At 55.2% G+C, this 17,040-nt stretch overlaps 1 protein-coding gene across 1 annotated transcript in view; it reads left to right on the top strand.

Moving 5' to 3' along the window:
* LOC144609631 (pecanex-like protein 3) overlaps window positions 1–17,040 on the top strand; it is a 76,442-nt gene that overhangs the window by 23,309 nt on the left and 36,093 nt on the right. Inside the window, 11 exon segments of the mRNA XM_078428130.1 lie at window positions 53–110; window positions 2,141–2,274; window positions 2,276–2,357; window positions 6,537–6,790; window positions 9,261–9,491; window positions 12,517–12,620; window positions 13,293–13,443; window positions 13,867–14,089; window positions 14,742–14,893; window positions 14,895–15,031; window positions 15,860–16,077. Coding sequence (XP_078284256.1) covers window positions 53–110; window positions 2,141–2,274; window positions 2,276–2,357; window positions 6,537–6,790; window positions 9,261–9,491; window positions 12,517–12,620; window positions 13,293–13,443; window positions 13,867–14,089; window positions 14,742–14,893; window positions 14,895–15,031; window positions 15,860–16,077 — 1,744 coding nt within the window.

Here is a 17,040-nt window from a genome sequence, read left to right as displayed (position 1 = left end):
CTCAACCAAAGGAAACTAAACTGATTCCGTTCTCTCCTCTTCTTGCACCCAGCACAAGCGGGTCGACCACTCCAACACCAGGCTGGCCACTCAGCTGGACAGGAACCCAGGTAACGTGAGCTTGCGTCCGCGGTGGCCGGGAGCGAGCAGCAGGGTGGACAGAGCACGTCCACCGGGCTTTGGTCCTCTGAGGTGTTTGCGTGGCATGTGTCCTCCCTCCTCTCTCCGGCCTTGAACAAGGGGTTGCCAACTATCTCACTCCCAAATACGGGACAAGGTGACGTCACCGCCCAGCGCCCCCACGTGACCTCACGCGGCCACGTGCCCCCGCTCCACCAATGGCGGATTGCCCGGGGCGGAAGGCGGGTTGCTATGCAACCTCCATTAGGCGGCGCCCGGGCCTGCGGGACATAGGCTGTCCTGAGCTAAAATGACGGAAACCTACATTGTCGGGGCCTACACTGTCTGCGCCTACAGTGTCCGGGCCTACAGTGTTCGGGGCCTACAGTGTCCAGGCCTACAGTGTCCGGCCTACAGTGTTCGGGGCCTACAGTGTCCAGGCCTACAGTGTCCGGGCCTACAGTGTCGGGGCCTACAGTGTCCGGGCCTACAGTGTCGGGGCCTACAGTGTCCGGGCCTACAGTGTCGGGGCCTACAGTGTCCGGGCCTACAGTGTCCGGGGCTACAGTGTCGGTGCCTACAGTGTCCGGGCCTACAGTGTCGGGGCCTACAGTGTCCGGGCCCCACAGTGTCGGGGCCTACAGTGTCCGGGCCTACAGTGTCCGGGGCCTACAGTGTCCGGGGCTACAGTGTCGGGGCCTACAGTGTCCGGACCTACAGTGTCGGGGCCTACAGTGTCCGGGGCCTACAGTGTCGGGGCCTACAGTGTCCGTGCCTACAGTGTCCGGGCCTACAGTGTCCGGGGCCTACAGTGTCCGTGCCTACAGTGTCCGGGCCTACAGTGTCGGTGCCTACAGTGTCCGGGGGCTACAGTGTCGGTGCCTACAGTGTCGGGGCCTACAGTGTCCGGGGCCTACAGTGTCCGGGCCTACAGTGTCCGGGCCTACAGTGTCGGGGCCTACACTGTCCGGGGCTACAGTGTCGGGGCCTACAGTGTCCGGGCCTACAGTGTCGGGGCCTACAGTGTCCGGGGCCTACAGTGTCCGGGCCTACAGTGTCCGGGCCTACAGTGTCCGGGCCTACAGTGTCGGGGCCTACACTGTCCGGGGCTACAGCCCTCCCCCTTGAGTCCTGGCAACATCCTTGTAAATGGGTGGCGCAGCGGTAGATTTGCTGCCTCACAGCGCCAGAGACCCGGGTTTCGTCCTGACTGCAGTTGCTTGTCTGCACGGAGTTTGTACGTTCTCCCCGTCACATGCGTGGGTTTTCTGCGGGCGCTCCGGTTTCTCCACCACACTCCAAGACGCGCAGGTATGTAAGCTAATCAGCTTGGTAAATGTAAAAATTGTCCCTCGAGGGTGTAGGACATGTTAATGCACGGGGGGTCGCTGGTCAGCGTGGACCCGGTGGGCCGAGAGGGCCTGTTGGAACGGAGACGAGGAAAAACCTTTTTCAGTCAGAGAGTCGTGAATCTGTGGAATTGTCTGCCTCGGAAGGCAGTGGAGGCCGATTCACTGGATGCATTCAAGAGAGAGCTAGATAGAGCTCTTAAGGATAGCGGGGTATGGGGAGAAGGCAGGAACGGGGGTACTGATTGTGGATGATCAGCCATGATCACGGTGAATGGCGGTGTTGGCTCGAAGGACCGAATGGCCTCCTCCTTCTACACCTGCACCAATGGCCTCCTCCTTCTACACCGGCACCAATGGCCTCCTTCTACACCTTACACCAATGGCCTCCTCCTTCTACACCGACACCAATGGCCCTCCTCCTTCTACACCGACACCAATGGCCTCCTCCTTCTACACCGACACCAATGGCCTCCTCCTTCTACACCTACACCAATGGCCTTCTACACCGACACCAATGGCCTCCCCCTTCTACACCGACACCAATGGCCTCCTCCTTCTACACCGACACCAATGGCCTCCTCCTTCTACACTACACCAATGGCCTACACCTGTTGTCTATTGTCTGTTTCGGCGCAGTATCGCTAAGCTAAACTAGCGTGGCATTGCAGGTGCGGACGACAACAACCTGAACTCCATCTTCTACGAGCACCTGACGCGCTCCCTGCAGCACAGCTTGTGCGGCGACCTCCTGCTGGGACGCTGGGGCAACTACGCCATGGGCGACTGCTTCATCCTGGCCTCCCGACTACCTCAACGCCCTGGTGCACCTGATCGAGATCGGCAACGGCATCGCCACCTTCCAGCTGAGGGGCCTGGAGTTCCGAGGTAGTCTCCCTGCCCCCCTCCCCCTCCGTCCCCCCCGTCCGACCCCCCGCCAGTTGAGTTTTAGTTTAGGTTTCATTTAGTTCCGTTGAGTTTTAGTTCCGTTGAGTTTTAGTTCCGTTGAGTTTTAGTTCCGTTCAGTTTTAGTTCCGTTGAGTTTTAGTTCCGTTCAGTTTTAGTTTAGTTTTCATTTAGTTCAGTTGTGTTTTAGTTCCGTTGAGTTTTAGTTCCGTTGAGTTTTAGTTCTGTTGAGTTTTAGTTTAGTTTTCATTTGGTTCCGTTGAGTTTTAGTTCCGTTGAGTTTTAGTTCTGTTGCGTTTTAGTTCAGTTGTGTTTTAGTTCAGTTGTGTTTTAGTTCAGTTGTGTTTTAGTTCAGTTGTGTTTTAGTTCAGTTTGTGTTTTAGTTCTGTTGTGTTTTAGTTCAGTTGTGTTTTAGTTCAGTTGTGTTTTAGTTCCGTTGAGTTTTAGTTCCGTTGAGTTTTAGTTCCGTTGAGTTTTAGTTTAGTTTTCATTTAGATCAGTTGAGTTTTAGTTCAGTTTAATGTTTAGTTTAGTTTTCATTTAGTTCAGTTGAGTTTCAGTTCCGTTGAGTTTTAATTCAGTTTAATGTTTTGTTTAGTTTTCATTTAGTTCCGTTGAGTTTTAGTTCCGTTGTGTTTTAGTTCAGTTGTGTTTTAGTTCAGTTGTGTTTTAGTTCTGTTGTGTTTTAGTTCAGTTGTGTTTTAGTTCAGTTGTGTTTTAGTTTAGTTTTCATTTAGTTCCGTTGAGTTTTAGTTCAGTTTAATGTTTAGTTTAGTTTTCATTTAGTTCAGTTGAGTTTAGTTCCGTTGAGTTTTAGTTCAGTTTAATGTTTTGTTTAGTTTTCATTTAGTTCCGTTGTGTTTTAGTTCCGTTGTGTTTTAGTTCCGTTGTGTTTTAGTTCAGTTGTGTTTTAGTTCAGTTGTGTTTTAGTTCAGTTGTGATTTAGTTCAGTTTTCATTTAGTTCAGTTGTGTTTTAGTTTTGTGTTTTAGTTCTGTTGTGTTTTAGTTCACTTGTGTTTTAGTTCAGTTGTGTTTTAGTTCAGTTGTGTTTTAGTTCCGTTGTGTTTTAGTTCAGTTGTGTTTTAGTTCAGTTGTGTTTTAGTTCAGTTGTGTTTTAGTTCTGTTGTGTTTTAGTTCAGTTGTGTTTTAGTTCCGTTGTGTTTTAGTTCAGTTGTGTTTTAGTTCAGTTGTGTTTTAGTTCAGTTGTGTTTTAGTTCAGTTGTGTTTTAGTTTTGTGTTTTAGTTCTGTTGTGTTTTAGTTCAGTTGTGTTTTAGTTCTGTTGTGTTTTAGTTCAGTTGTGTTTTAGTTCTGTTGTGTTTTAGTTCAGTTGTGTTTTAGTTCAGTTGTGTTTTAGTTCCGTTGTGTTTTAGTTCCGTTGAGTTTTAGTTCCGTTGAGTTTCAGTTTTAGTTTGGTGTTTAGTTTGGCCTAGTTTGCGTTGAGATTACTTTAGACAGAGAGTGATGATCTGGGAGGTGGGGGCTTGGAAAGCAGAAGTCAGTTTAGTTCCATTTTGTTTCGTTTTCGGTTATTTTTCGTTTCGTTTAGACCTCGTTTAATTTTAGCAGGAGTGCAGGACAGTTTTAGTTTAGTATATGTAGGGAAACAAAAACTGCAGGCGCTGGTTTAAATCGAAGGTAGACACAGAATGCTGGAGTAACTCAGCGGGACAGGCAGCATCTCGGGAGAGAAGGAATGGGTGAATGAATGAATAAGTTTATTGGCCAAGTATGTGCATATACAAGGAATGTGCCTTGGCGCTCCGCTCACAAATGACAACACAAACATACGGTTAACAATTAAGAATAAGTTAAGAATAAGACAGTCTGAAGAAGGGTCTCGACCCGAAACGTCACCCATTCCTTCTCTCCCGAGATGCTGCCTGACCTGCTGAGTTACTCCACCATTTTATGTCGACCTACAGTGTTAGTTTAATTTTGTTTTGTTGAGTTTTTGTTTAGTGTGGTGTCCGTTTAGTGTTAGGTTTGTGTTCATTTAGTTTTCGTTCAGTTTAGTTTCCATTTAGTTTATTTTCATCCAGTTTAGTTTACGTTTCGTGTAGTGTTCTTTCCGTTGTAGTTTTTGGTTGTTTTTTCAGTTTTAGTTTGGTGTTTAGTTTGGCCTAGTTTGCGTTGAGATTACTTTAGACTGAGAGTGACAATCGGGGAGTGGGGGCTTGGAAAGCAGAAGTCATTGAAGAGACGAAGGGCAAGTGAGGTATCTTGGACATAGGTTGGGTGGGATTGGACCAGGCCGGATAGGATGGAGTCTTTAGTGTTTGTTGGTATCGTTTTCATTTAGTTTAATTTAAATTTAGTTTCCGTTTAGTTTTCATTTAGTCCAGTTGAGTTTGAGTTCCGTTGAGTTTCAGTTCAGTTTAATGTTTAGTTTAGTTTTCATTTAGTTCCGTTGAGTTTTAATAATAATAATAATAATGCATTACATTTATATAGCGCTTTTCTAAACACTCAAAGACGCTTTACAAGGTTTACTAAAACATAGAGAAGAAAATAAATAGATAAATAAGTAAACGAACAGAGAAAGGAGACAGAAGGTGAGGTGACCTTCAGTGGTTGAAGGCAGTGCTGAACAGGTGAGACTTCAGTGATGTTTTGAATGTGGTGAGTGAAGAGGAGTCTCTGACGGTCTGAGGTAGTGAGTTCCAGAGGGTGGGAGCAGCGATGGAGAAAGCCCTGTCCCCCCATGATCTGAGTTTGGTCCGGATGGGGGGGGACAGGAGGTTAGCAGCAGGGTGCAGGTGGGAGTGTGCCTGTGGAGGAGGTCAGTCAGGTAGGATGGGGCCAGGTTATGGAGGGCTTTGTAGGTCACGAGGAGGAGTTTGTACTGGATTCTCTGGGGGATGGGGAGCCAGTGGAGCTTGTAAAGGACGGGGGTGATATGGTCACGGATCGGGGAGTGGGTGAGTAGACGGGCAGCGGAGTTCTGGATGTGTTGGAGTTTGTTGATGATTTTTGAGGGTGAACCATAGAGGAGGCTGTTGCAGTAGTCCAGACGGGAGGTGATGAAGGCGTGGATGAGGGTTTCTGCAGCTGTGGAGGAGAGGGATGGGCGGAGACGGGCGATGTTTTTGAGTTTTAGTTTAGTTTTCATTTAGTTCAGTTGAGTTTTAGTTCCGTTGAGTTTTAGTTCCGTTGAGTTTTAGTTCAGTTTAATGTTTAGTTTAGTTTTCATGTAGTTTATTCTACTCTCCCCGAGACCCCTGTGTCATGCCTTCCCCTTCCTCTCCTGGGGAGATTCTGGTTGTCCACCGCTGTTCTCTCTTGCCCACGGGCACCTATTGAGTAGACCAGACTAGACCAAACTGAAGACTAAACTAAGGTAGAAAGCCACTGCCATCCCTCTGCCTGTATCGCCGACTGAGTAGACTGGACTAAACTAATGTACGGTTGTAAGCTCCTGCTCTCCCTCACAAGTGGGCACCTACACTGTACTGGGGTAGTAAGCCGCTGCCATCTCTGCCCGCTGGCACCTCGTGAGTGGACTAAAGACTGGAGACTGTACTGGGGTAGTGAGCCACTGGCATCACTCTGCCCGCTGGTACCCAGTGAGTGGACTAAAGACTGGACTAGACGAGACTGTACTGGAGTAGTGAGCCGCTGCCATCTCTCTGCCCGCTGGCACCTCGTGAGTGGACTGGACTAGACTGGAGACTGTACTGGGGTAGTGAGCTGCTGCCATCTTTCTGCCCGCTGGCACCCAGTGAGTGGACTGGACTGGAGTGGAGACTGTGGTGGGGTAGTGAGCTGCTGGCATCCCTCTGCCCACTGGCACCTCGTGAGGGGACTAAAGACTGGAGACTGTGGTGGGGTAGTGAGCTGCTGCCATCTCTCTGTCCGCTGACACCCAGTGAGTGGACTAAACACTGGACTCGACTGGAGACTGTCGTGGGGTCGTGAGCCACTACCATCTCTGCCCACTGGCACCTCGTGAGTGGACTAAACACTCGACTAGACTAGACTGGAGACTGTGGTGGGGTAGTAAGCCGCTGCCATCTCTGCCCACTGGCACCCAGTGAGGACTAGACTGGAGACTGTGGTGGGGTAGTAAGCCGCTGCCATCTCTCTGCCCACTGGCACCCAGTGAGGAGTAGACTGGAGACTGTGGTGGGGTAGTGAGCCACTGCCATCTCTCTGCCCACAGGCACGTACTGTCAGCAGCGTGAGGTGGAGGCCATCACGGAGGGCGTGGACGAGGATGAGGGCTGCTGCTGCTGTGAGCCGGGCCACCTGCCCCACATGCTGTCCTTCAACGCGGCCTTTGGCCAGCGCTGGCTGGCGTGGGAGGTGGCCGCCACCAAGTACGTGCTGGAGGGCTACAGCATCAGCGACAACAACGCCGCCTCCATGCTGCAGGTCTTTGACCTCCGCAAGATCCTCATCACCTACTACGTGAAGGTAGGTCGGTGGGCCCGCGGCGCACTCCCTCCGGCGCCGCCGTTCCGTGCCGCGGACCAGGCGCCCTTCCTCGGCCCCACTCACAGCCGTGCCCCCGCGTACCCGCTGAGTTACGCCACCATTTTCCGCCCATCTTCGGTACATGGATAGGAACAGGTTTGGGGGGATGTGGGGCCAAACGCAGGCAGGTGGGACCGGTGCAGACGGGGCCTGTTGGGCAAGTTGGGCCAATGGGCCTGTTTCCACGCCGGGAATGGTGGGACTGTCGTATGTTGAAAGACTGGAGCGACTGGGCTTGTATACACTGGAATTTAGACGGATGAGAGGGGATCTTATCCAAACATATAAGATTATTAAGGGGTTGGACACGTTAGAGGCAGGAAACATGTTCCCAATGTTGGGGGGAGTCCAGAACCAGGGGCCACAGTTTAAGAATAAGGGGTCGGCCATTTAGAACTGAGATGAGGAAAAACTTTTCCAGTCAGAGAGTTGTGAATCTGTGGAATTCTCTGCCTCAGAAGGCAGTGGAGGCCAATTTTCTGAATGCTTTCAAGAGAGAGTTAAATAGAGCTCTTAAGAATAGCGGAGTCAGGGGGTATGGGGAGAAGGCAGGAACGGGGTACTGATTGAGAGTGATCAGCCATGATCACATTGAATGGTGGTGCTGGCTCGAAGGGCCGAATGGCCTCCTCCTATTGTCTATTGTCTAGTGGGCAGTGTGGACATGATGGGCCAAATGGCCGGTTTCTGTGCCGCATCGCCTGCCCACACCAGCTTAGTTTGGTGTGTACGTTCTCCCCGTGACCTGCCTGGGTTTTCTCCGAGATCTTCGGTTTCCTCCCGCACTCCAAAGACGTGCGGGTTTGTAGGTTAATTGGCTCGGTAAACATTTAAAAAAATTGTCCCTAGTGGGTGTAGGATAGTGTTAGCGTGCGGGGATCGCTGGTCGGAGCGGACACGGTGGGTCGAGAGGGCTTGTTTCCGCGCTGTATCTCTGAGCTTGCGGCGCCAGAGACCCCAGGTTCGATCCCGACTACGGGTGCAGGAAAATAACCGCAGGTGCCGGTACAAATCGAAGGTGTCACAAAATGCTGGAGTAACTCAGCGGGTCAGGCAGCATCTAGGAGAGGGGGAATGGGTGACGTTTCGGGTCGAGACCCTTCTTCAGACTCCCGACTATGGGTGCTGTCTGTACGGAGTTTGCACGTTCTCCCCGTAACCTGCGTGGGTTTTTTGAGGTCGTAAGTAATGGGTGTAGAATCAGTCCATTCAGCCCATCGGGGGCTGATCCATCTCTCCCTCCTAACCCCATTCTCCTGCCTTCTCCCAGTAACCTCTGACACCCGCACTAATCAAGAATCTATCCATCTCTGCCTTAAATATATCCACTGACTTGGCCTCCACGGCCTTCTGTGGCAAAGAGTTCCACAGATTCACCACCCTCTGACTAAAGAAATTCCTCCTCGTCCACTTGCTAAAAGAACGTCCGAGATCTTCGGGTTTTCTCCAAAAACTGCAGATGCTGGATCCTTGAGTAAAAAGCACCAAGTGCTGGAGTAACCCGGCAGGTCAGGCAGCATCTGTGGAGGGAACAGACGGGCGATATTTTGGGTCGGGGCCCTTCTTCAGGCTGGCCCTTGCTAATTGGAAACGCAAAGAACTGCAGGTGCTGGGTCCTTGAGTAAAACGCACACCGTGCTGGAGTAACTCAGCATAGTAACTCCATTCGGCCCATCACACCCACACCACCCGCCGTGCTAACCCCATTTACAGAGAGCCATAGAGAGATAGGCAGCTTGGAGTTACTATGCTGAGTTACTCCAGCACTCAAGGACCCAGCACCTGCTGTTCCGAGACACTCTGTCTCTGTATAATTGGGATTAGTACAGCCGGCAGTGTGGACTTGATGGACAATAGACAATAGGTGCAGGAGGAGGCCATTCGGCCCTTCGAGCCAGCACTGCCATTCAATGTGATCATGGCTGATCATCTACAATCAGTACCCCGTTCCTGCCTTCTCCCCGTACCCCCTGACACCGCTATCCTTAAGAGCTCTATCTAGCTCCCTCTTGAATGCATTCAGAGAATTGGCCTCCACTGCCTTCTGAGGCAGAGAATTCCACAGATTCACAACTTTCTGACTGAAAAAGTTTTTCCTCATCTCCGTTCTAAATGGCCGACCCCTTATTCTTAAACTGTGTGGCCCCTTGTTCTGGACTCCCCCAACATTGGGAACATGTTTCCTGCCTCTAACGTGTCCAACCCCTTAATAATCGTATAAGAAAATAACTGCAGATGCTGGTACAAATCGAAGGCATTTATTCACAAAATGCTGGAGTAACTCAGCGGGTCGGGCAGCATCTCGGGAGAGAAGGAATGGGTGACGTTTCGGGTCGAGACCCTTCTTCAGACGTTAATAATGGTACGCGTTTCCGAACGTCACTAAGCGGGACTGACCGTCTGCCCCCAGAGCATCATCTACTACGTGAGCCGGTCGCTGAAGCTGGAGGAGTGGCTGAGCAACAAGGCCATCCACGAGGCTCTGCGGCCTAGCTCCAACCCCGGCTACGCTGACAGCGACCCCACCTTCAACCACAACATCGACGAGGACTACGACCACCGCATGCAGGGCATCACCCTGGCCTCCTTCTGCAGCGTGTACCTGGACTGGATCCAGTACTGCACCGCCCAGCGAGACAAGGTGGGTGTGTACTAGAGAGAGACGCACGCCCGCGCGGAGTTGGCACGCTCTCTCTCTCTCTCTCTCTCCCCCCCCCCCACCCATCGTGACCCGCGTGGGTTTACTCCGGGAGCTCGGGTTTCCTCCCGCCCTCTCTCCACCTCTGGCCCGGCCTGGGAAGGAGTTACCCAGACCCCACCCCCTCCTCCCCAACCGTGACCCGCGTGGGTTTACTCCGGGTGCTCGGGTTTAGAAACATAGAAACATAGAAAATAGGTGCAGGAGGAGGCCATTCGGCCCTTCGAGCCTGTACGCACCGCCATTCAATATGATCATGGCTGATCATCCAGCTCAGTATCCCGTACCTGCCTTCTCTCCATACCCCCTGATCCCTTTAGCCACAAGGGCCACATCTAACTCCCTCTTAAATATAGCCAACGAACTGGCCTCAACTACCTTCTGTGGCACAGAATTCCAGAGTTTCCTCCCCCTCCCTCTCCACCTCTGGCCCGGCCTGGGAAGGAGTTACTCAGACCCCCCCCCCCCTGTGCTCGGTGACGCAGCGGTAGACTTGCTGCCTAACAACGCCAGAGACCCGGGTTCCATCCCGACTACAGGTGCTGCCTGTCCGGTGTTTGTACGTTCTCCCCGTGACCTGCGTGGGTTTTAGACAATAGACAACAGGTGCAGGAGGAGGCCATTCAATGTGATCATGGCTGATCATTCTCAATCAGTACCCCGTTCCTGCCTTCTCCCCGTACCCCCTGACTCCGCTATCCTTAAGAGCTCTATCTAGCTCTCTCTTGAATGCATTCAGAGAATTGGCCTCCACTGCCCTCTGAGGCAGAGAATTCCACAGATTCACAACTCTCTGAGTGAAAAAGTTTTTTCCTCATCTCCGTTCTAAATGGCCTACCCCTTATTCTTAAACTGTGTGGCCCCTTGTTCTGGACTCCCCCAACATTGGGAACATGTTTCCTGCTTCTAACGTGTCCAACCCCTTAGTAATCTTATACGTTTCGATAAGATCCCCTCTCATCCTTCTAAATTCCAGTGTATACAAGCCCAGTCGCTCCAGTCTTTCAACATACGGCAGTCCCGCCATTCCGGGATTAACCTAGTAAACCTACGCCGCACGCCCTCAATAGCAAGAATATCCTTCCTCAAATTTGGAGACCAAAACTGCACACAGTACCCCAGGTGCGGTCTCACTAGGGCCCTGTACAACTGCAGAGGAACCTTTCTCAGAGATTTTAGTTTGGTTTAGAGACACAGCGTGGAAACTGGCCTTTTAGCCCACTGACTCCACGCCGACCAGCAATCCCCGCACACTAACACTGTCCCACACACACCAGGGACAATTTAACATTTGTACCAAGCTAATTAACCTACAAACCTGCACGTCTTCGGAGTGTGGGAGGAAACCGGAGATCCCGGAGAAAACCCACGCAGGTCACGGGGAGAACGTACAAACTCTGTACAGACAGCGCCCGTAAGTCGGGATCGAACCCGGGTCTCTGGCGCTGCAAGTGCTGTCTGTGTGGAGCTTGTACCTTCTCCCCGCGGCCTGCGTGGGTTTTCTCCGGGTGCTCCGGTTTCCCCCCACGCTCCGAAGAGGTGCGGCTTTGTACGCGAGTTGGTTTTGGTAAAGATTTTGTAAATTATCCCCAGTGTGTGTAGGATAGTATTTTTTCACAAAATGCTGGAGTAACTCAGCGGGTCAGGCAGCATCTCAGGAGAGAAGGAATGGGTGACGTTTCGGGTCGAGACCCTTCTTCTATCCTGTGTGTAGGATAGTGTTAGCGAGCCAATTGAACCTCTTTTTATAAATCTTCAAAGAGTCGTGAGAGGAGATGACCAGCCTTAGTAATCCCTTTATTCACAAAATGCTGGAGTAACTCAGCAGGTCAGGCAGCACCAGCCTTAGTAATCCCGATCATCTACTTTGGGGCCGAAGGGCCTGATTCCCTGCTGTACCTCAAAACTGAACAGATGATACAAAGCTGGGTGGCAGTGTGAACTGTGAGGAAGATGCTATGAGGTTGCAGGGTGACTTGGACAGGTTGTGTGAGTGGGCGGATGCATGGCAGATGCAGTTTAATGTGGATAAGTGTGAGGTTATCCACTTTGGTGGTAAGAATAGGAAGGCAGAGTATTATCTGAATGGTGTCAAGTTAGGAACAGGGGACGTACAACGAGATCTGGGTGTCCTAGTGCATCAGTCACTGAAAGGAAGCATGCAGGTACAGCAGGCAGTGAAGAAAGCCAATGGAGTGTTGGCCTTCATAACAAGAGGAGTTGAGTATAGGAGCAAAGAGGTCCTGCAGTTGTACAGTGCCCTAGTGAGACCGCACCTGGAGTACTGTGTGCAGTTTTGGTCTCCAAATTTGAGGAAGGATATTCTTGCTATTGAGGGCGTGCAGTGTAGGTTTACTAGGTTAATTCCCGGAATGGCGGGACTGTCGTATGTTGAAAGACTGGAGCGACCAGGCTTGTATACGCTGGAGTTTAGAAGGATGAGAGGAGATCTTATCGAAACGTATAAGATTATTAAGGGGTTGGACACGTTAGAGGCAGGAAACATGTTCCCAATGTTGGGGGAGTCCAGAACCAGGGGCCACACAGTTTAAGAATAAGGGGTCGGCCATTTAGAACGGAGACGAGGAAAAACTTTTTCAGTCAGAGAGTTGTGAATCTGTGGAATTCTCTGCCTCAGAAGGCAGTGGAGGCCAATTCTCTGAATGCATTCAAGAGAGAGCTGGATAGAGCTCTTAAGGATAGCGGAGTCAGGGGGTATGGGGAGAAGGCAGGAACGGGGTACTGATTGAGAATGATCAGCCATGATCACATTGAATGGCGGTGCGTACAGGCTCGAAGGGCCGAATGGCCTCCTCCTGCACCTGTTGTCTATTGTCTGTTGTCTAAACGTAGCCGATGGGAAGGGGCCTGTTTCCACTACTGCAAAGGCTTGTTGATTGGGCCACAGAGTGATGGTGCCACACTGCTAACACCCCCCCTCCCTCTGCGTCTCTCTCTCTGCCTCCAGCCCGTGGAGAGTGACAGGGAGTCACAGCTCATCACCTTGTGTTTCGGCCTCTGCATCCTGGGCCGCCGGGCCCTGGGGACCGCCTCGCACAGCCTGTCGGCCAGGTAAGGAATCCAGCCCCCCGTGCCCCCCTCCCCTCCCCGCCCTCCCTTCAACCTCCAACCCTCCCTCTGTCCACCCCTCTCCCTCCCTCTTTCCACGTACCTCCAACCCTTCCTCTTTCAACCCCCCCCTTCCTCTTTCAACCCCCCCCTCCCTCACCCCTTTCCCTCCCCCACCCTCATCCCTCTCTCCCCACCCGCCCACCCACCCACGCACTCACACACCCACCCCCCCGTCCCCTCTATCCCCTTCCTCAACCCACTCCCCCCCTCCCCTCCCTCACCCTGTTCCCTCTCCCTCCCTCCCCTCCCTCCTCCCTCTCTCCTCTCCCTCACCCTCATCCCTCTCTCCCCTCCATCCCCCACTCCCCCCCTCCCCTCCCTCACCCTGTTCCCTCTCCCTCCCTCCCCTCCCTCCTCCCTCTCTCCTCTCCCTCACCCTCATCCCTCTCTCCTCTCCCTCACCCTCATCCCTCTCTCCCCTCCATCCCCTCATCCCCTCTCTCCCCTTCCTCACCCTCATCCCTCTCTCCCCTCCATCCCCCCCATCCCCTCTCTCCCCTCCTCAACCCACTCCCTCACCCTGTCCCCTCCCTCCCCTCCCTCACCCTCATCCCTCTCTCCCCCCCCTCTCCCTCCCCCCTCTCGCTCACCCCCCTGCGCTGTGTCTTGCAGCAGCCTGGAGCCCTTCCTGTACGGGCTGCACGCCCTGTTCAAGGGGGATTTCCGCATCACCTGCCCGCGGGACGAGTGGGTCTTTGTGGACATGGAGCTGCTGCAGAAGGTGGTGGCCCCCGGAGTGCGGATGTCACTGAAGCTGCACCAGGTAGGGAGGGGGGCCGGGGTGGGGGGTGGGGGCCGGCGTGGGGGTGGGGCGAGGGGGCCGGGGTAATACCGAGTCCGCGCCGACCAGCGATCCCCGCGCACTAACCCTGTCCTTCGCACACGGGGGACCATTTACAATCTTTACCAAAGCCAATCAACCTACAAACCTGCTCGTCTTTGGAGCTGGGAGGAAACCAGGGCGCCCGGAGAAAACCCACGCGGGTCACGGGCAGAGCGTACAGACAAGCACCCTTAGACAGCTTGGAGCCCAGGTCTTTACCCGCTGCACCACCGTGCCGCCCTCCGGCGCCATCTTGTGACGGGGCTGTCGGAGGGCAGAATACTTGGGGGGAGGGGGAGGGGGAGGGGGAGGGGAGAGGACACCTTCTGACCCCCGCCCCCTCCATCTCCCCTCCCGCCCCAGGACCACTTCACCTCCCCGGATGAGTACGAGGACCCGGCGGTGCTGTACGAGGCGATCGCCGGCAACGAGGAGAAGATGGTGATCTCCCACGAGGGCGACCCGGCCTGGCGCACGGCCATCCTCACCAACACCCAGTCACTGCTGGCACTGCGCCACGTGATGGACGACGGCAGTGACGAGTACAAGATCATCATGCTCAACAAGCGCTACCTCAGCTTCCGGTCATCAAGGTACGCACGCGCTCACGCACACGCACCTCCCCGCCTGCAGGGGGCTCCACCCCACCGCCGCTGTAGGGGGCTTCCTCCCCCCCCCTCCCTCCCTCCACCTGCACGCCCGTGGGAGCGCGGGAAGATACCGAGGATCTCAGCGATAACCCACGGGGGGAACGTACGTGCAAACTCCGCACAGACAGCGCCCGTGGTCGGGGTGGAGCCCGGGGGTCTCCGGCGCTGAGAGGCAGCAGCTCCACCCGCTGGCTCACCCTCTGACCGTCACGTCCGCGCCCCCCCTCTATACCAATCCCATTGATACAGAGTCAGAGAAGCAGGTCCTTCGGCCCATCGAGCCCACACTGCTTGCTGTACTGATCCCGTTTACAGAGATGCAGCACAGAAACAGTTACGCCAGGTGAAAGCTGTTTAAAATGTCCGAGTGTTTGATTGACTCCCCTTCCCTGTCCCTCCTCCCCCCCCCCTCTCTCCCCCCCCCCTCTCTCCCCCCCCCCTCTCTCTCCCCCCCCCCCTCTCTCCCCCTCTCTCTCCCCCCCTCTCTCTCCCCCCCCCACTCTCTCTCTCCCCCCTCTTTCTCTCCCTCTCCCCCCCTCTCTCCCCCCCTCTCTCTCCCCCCCTACTCCTACCTCCCCCCCCCCCCCGGCGTGCAGGTGAACCGGGAGTGTGTGCGGGGCCTGTGGTCGGGGCAGCAGCAGGAGCTGGTCTTCCTGCGTAACCGCAACCCGGAGCGGGGCAGCATCCAGAACGCCAAGCAGGCCCTGCGCAACATGATCAACTCCTCCTGCGATCCTGCGACCAGCCATCGGCTACCCCATCTACGTCTCCCCCCTCACCACCTCCTACGCTGGGCAGCACCGCCAGCTACGCACCGTCTGGGGGGAGCCCGCCAGCCTGCGCAACATCTCCGGCTGGCTCACCTCCAGCTGGCAGAGGTGAGGGGGCAGTGCCCAGGGGTAATGGGAGAGGGGGGGGGGAGGGATGGAGAGAATGCCTCCAGCTGGCAGTGGGTGAGGGGGCAGTGCCCGGGGGTGATGGAGAGGGGGGGGGAGGGGTGGAGAGGAGCCTCCAGCTGGCAGTGAGGGGGCAAATGCCCAGGGAGTGATGGAGAGAATGCCTGTCTCCATCACATCCCAGCTGGCAGAGGTGAGGGGGCAGTCCCCGGGGGTGATCGAGGGAGAGAGGAGGGATGGAGAGAATGCCTCAGTGAGGGGGCAGTGCCCTGGGGGTGATCGAGGGAGAGGGATGGAGAGTGCCCCGTCTGCCATCACATCCCCAGCTGGCAGAGGTGAGTGAGGTGCCCGGGGGTGATAGAGGGAGAGGGGTAATGCCAGGGTCAGGGGAGAGCCGCAACATCTCTGGTGAGGGGGCAGTGCCAGGGGGTGATAGAGGGAGAGGGGAGGGATGGAGAGAATGCCTGTGTCCCATCACATCCCCAGCTGGCAGAGGGTGAGGGGGCAATGCCAAGGGGGCATGGAGAGGGGGGGGGGGAGGGGAGGGGAGTGGCAAAGGTGTGGGGAGAGGGGAGAGCTGGCCTGTCTCCCATCACATCTCCGGCTGGTTCATCCCCAGCTGGCTGAGGGTGAGGGGGGCAGTGCCCGGGGGGGGGTGATAGCGGGAGGGGTAACGCCAGGGGTCAGGGGAGAGCCGCAGCATCTCTGGGCGGTTCACCTGCAGCTGGCGGGCACGAGGGGCGACGCCGGTGGTGGGGTGGGCTGTGGGCGGCGGCGTGTTCTCACGTGTTGCGTTGCGTTGCGGGACAGGCTGCAGAAGGGCTGCGGCGCCGGCTGCAACAGCGGCGGCAACATCGAGGACTCCGACTGTGGGGGCGGCTCCACGTCCATCGGCAACAACCCCGCCGCTCACACCACCCACACCGGGGGCACCCACACCGGGGGCACCCACACCGGGGGCACCCACGGCACCACAGGGGCTTCAAACCCCCAGGGACTCATCGCCACAACTGGACAGCCCCAGTCAGGTCAGACTCAACCCCCCCTCCCCTCCCCCGCCCTCCCCTCCATTCCCTTCCTCTCCCTCCCTCCCTAGCTTCCTTCCACTCCCCCCCCCTCCTCCTCCTCTCTTGCTCCCCTCTCCCATTCCCCCTCTCCCATTCCCCCTCTCCATTCCCTCTCTCCCATTCCCCTCTCCCATCCCCTCTCCCATTCCCCCTTCCATTCCCCCTCCCCCATTCCCCCTCTCCCATTCCCCCTCTCCCTCATTCCCCTCTCTCCATTCCCCCTCTCCCATTCCCCCTCTCCCATTCCCCCTCTCCCATTCCCCTCTCTCCCATTCCCCCTCTCCCATTCCCCCCCTCTCCCATTCCCCCTCTTCCATTCCCCCTCTCCCATTCCCCCTCTCCCATTCCCTCTCTCCATTCCCTCTCTCCCATTCCCCCTCTCCCATTCCCCCTCTCCCATTCCCCCTCTCCCATTCCCCCTCTCCCATTCCCCCTCTCCCATTCCCTCCTCTCCCATTCCCTCTCTCCCATTCCCCCTCTCCATTCCCCCTCTCCATTCCCCCTCTCCCATTCCCCCCTCTCCCATTCCCCTCTCCCATTCCCCCTCTCCCATTCCCTCTCTCCCATTCCCTCTCTCCCATTCCCCCTCTCCCATTCCCCCTCTCCCATTCCCCCTCTCCCATTCCCCCTCTCCCATCCCCCTCTCCCATTCCCCCTCTCCCATTCCCCCTCTCCCATTCCCTCTCTCCCATTCCATCTCTCTTGCCGCTCTCCCCCTCCCACCCCTAACCCCATCACTGCCACCATTTCTCTCCACACACACACGCTCTCTCCCTTCTCTCCCCCTCTCTATCTTTCTCCACCATCTCTTTCCCTCCTCTCTCTTCCACTCCCCCCTCTCCCCTCTCCACTCCCCACCCCTTCCCACCTCCCTGACTTGCCACCCCTCCTCGTCTCCCTCTCTTCCTCCGCTCACCTCTCCTC

This window comes from Rhinoraja longicauda, chromosome 34 (assembly GCF_053455715.1).
Source record: "Rhinoraja longicauda isolate Sanriku21f chromosome 34, sRhiLon1.1, whole genome shotgun sequence".
Classification (NCBI taxonomy): domain Eukaryota; kingdom Metazoa; phylum Chordata; class Chondrichthyes; order Rajiformes; family Arhynchobatidae; genus Rhinoraja; species Rhinoraja longicauda.
Note: the sequence above shows the minus strand (reverse complement) of the source record. Positions and strands in the feature narration are given on the sequence as shown.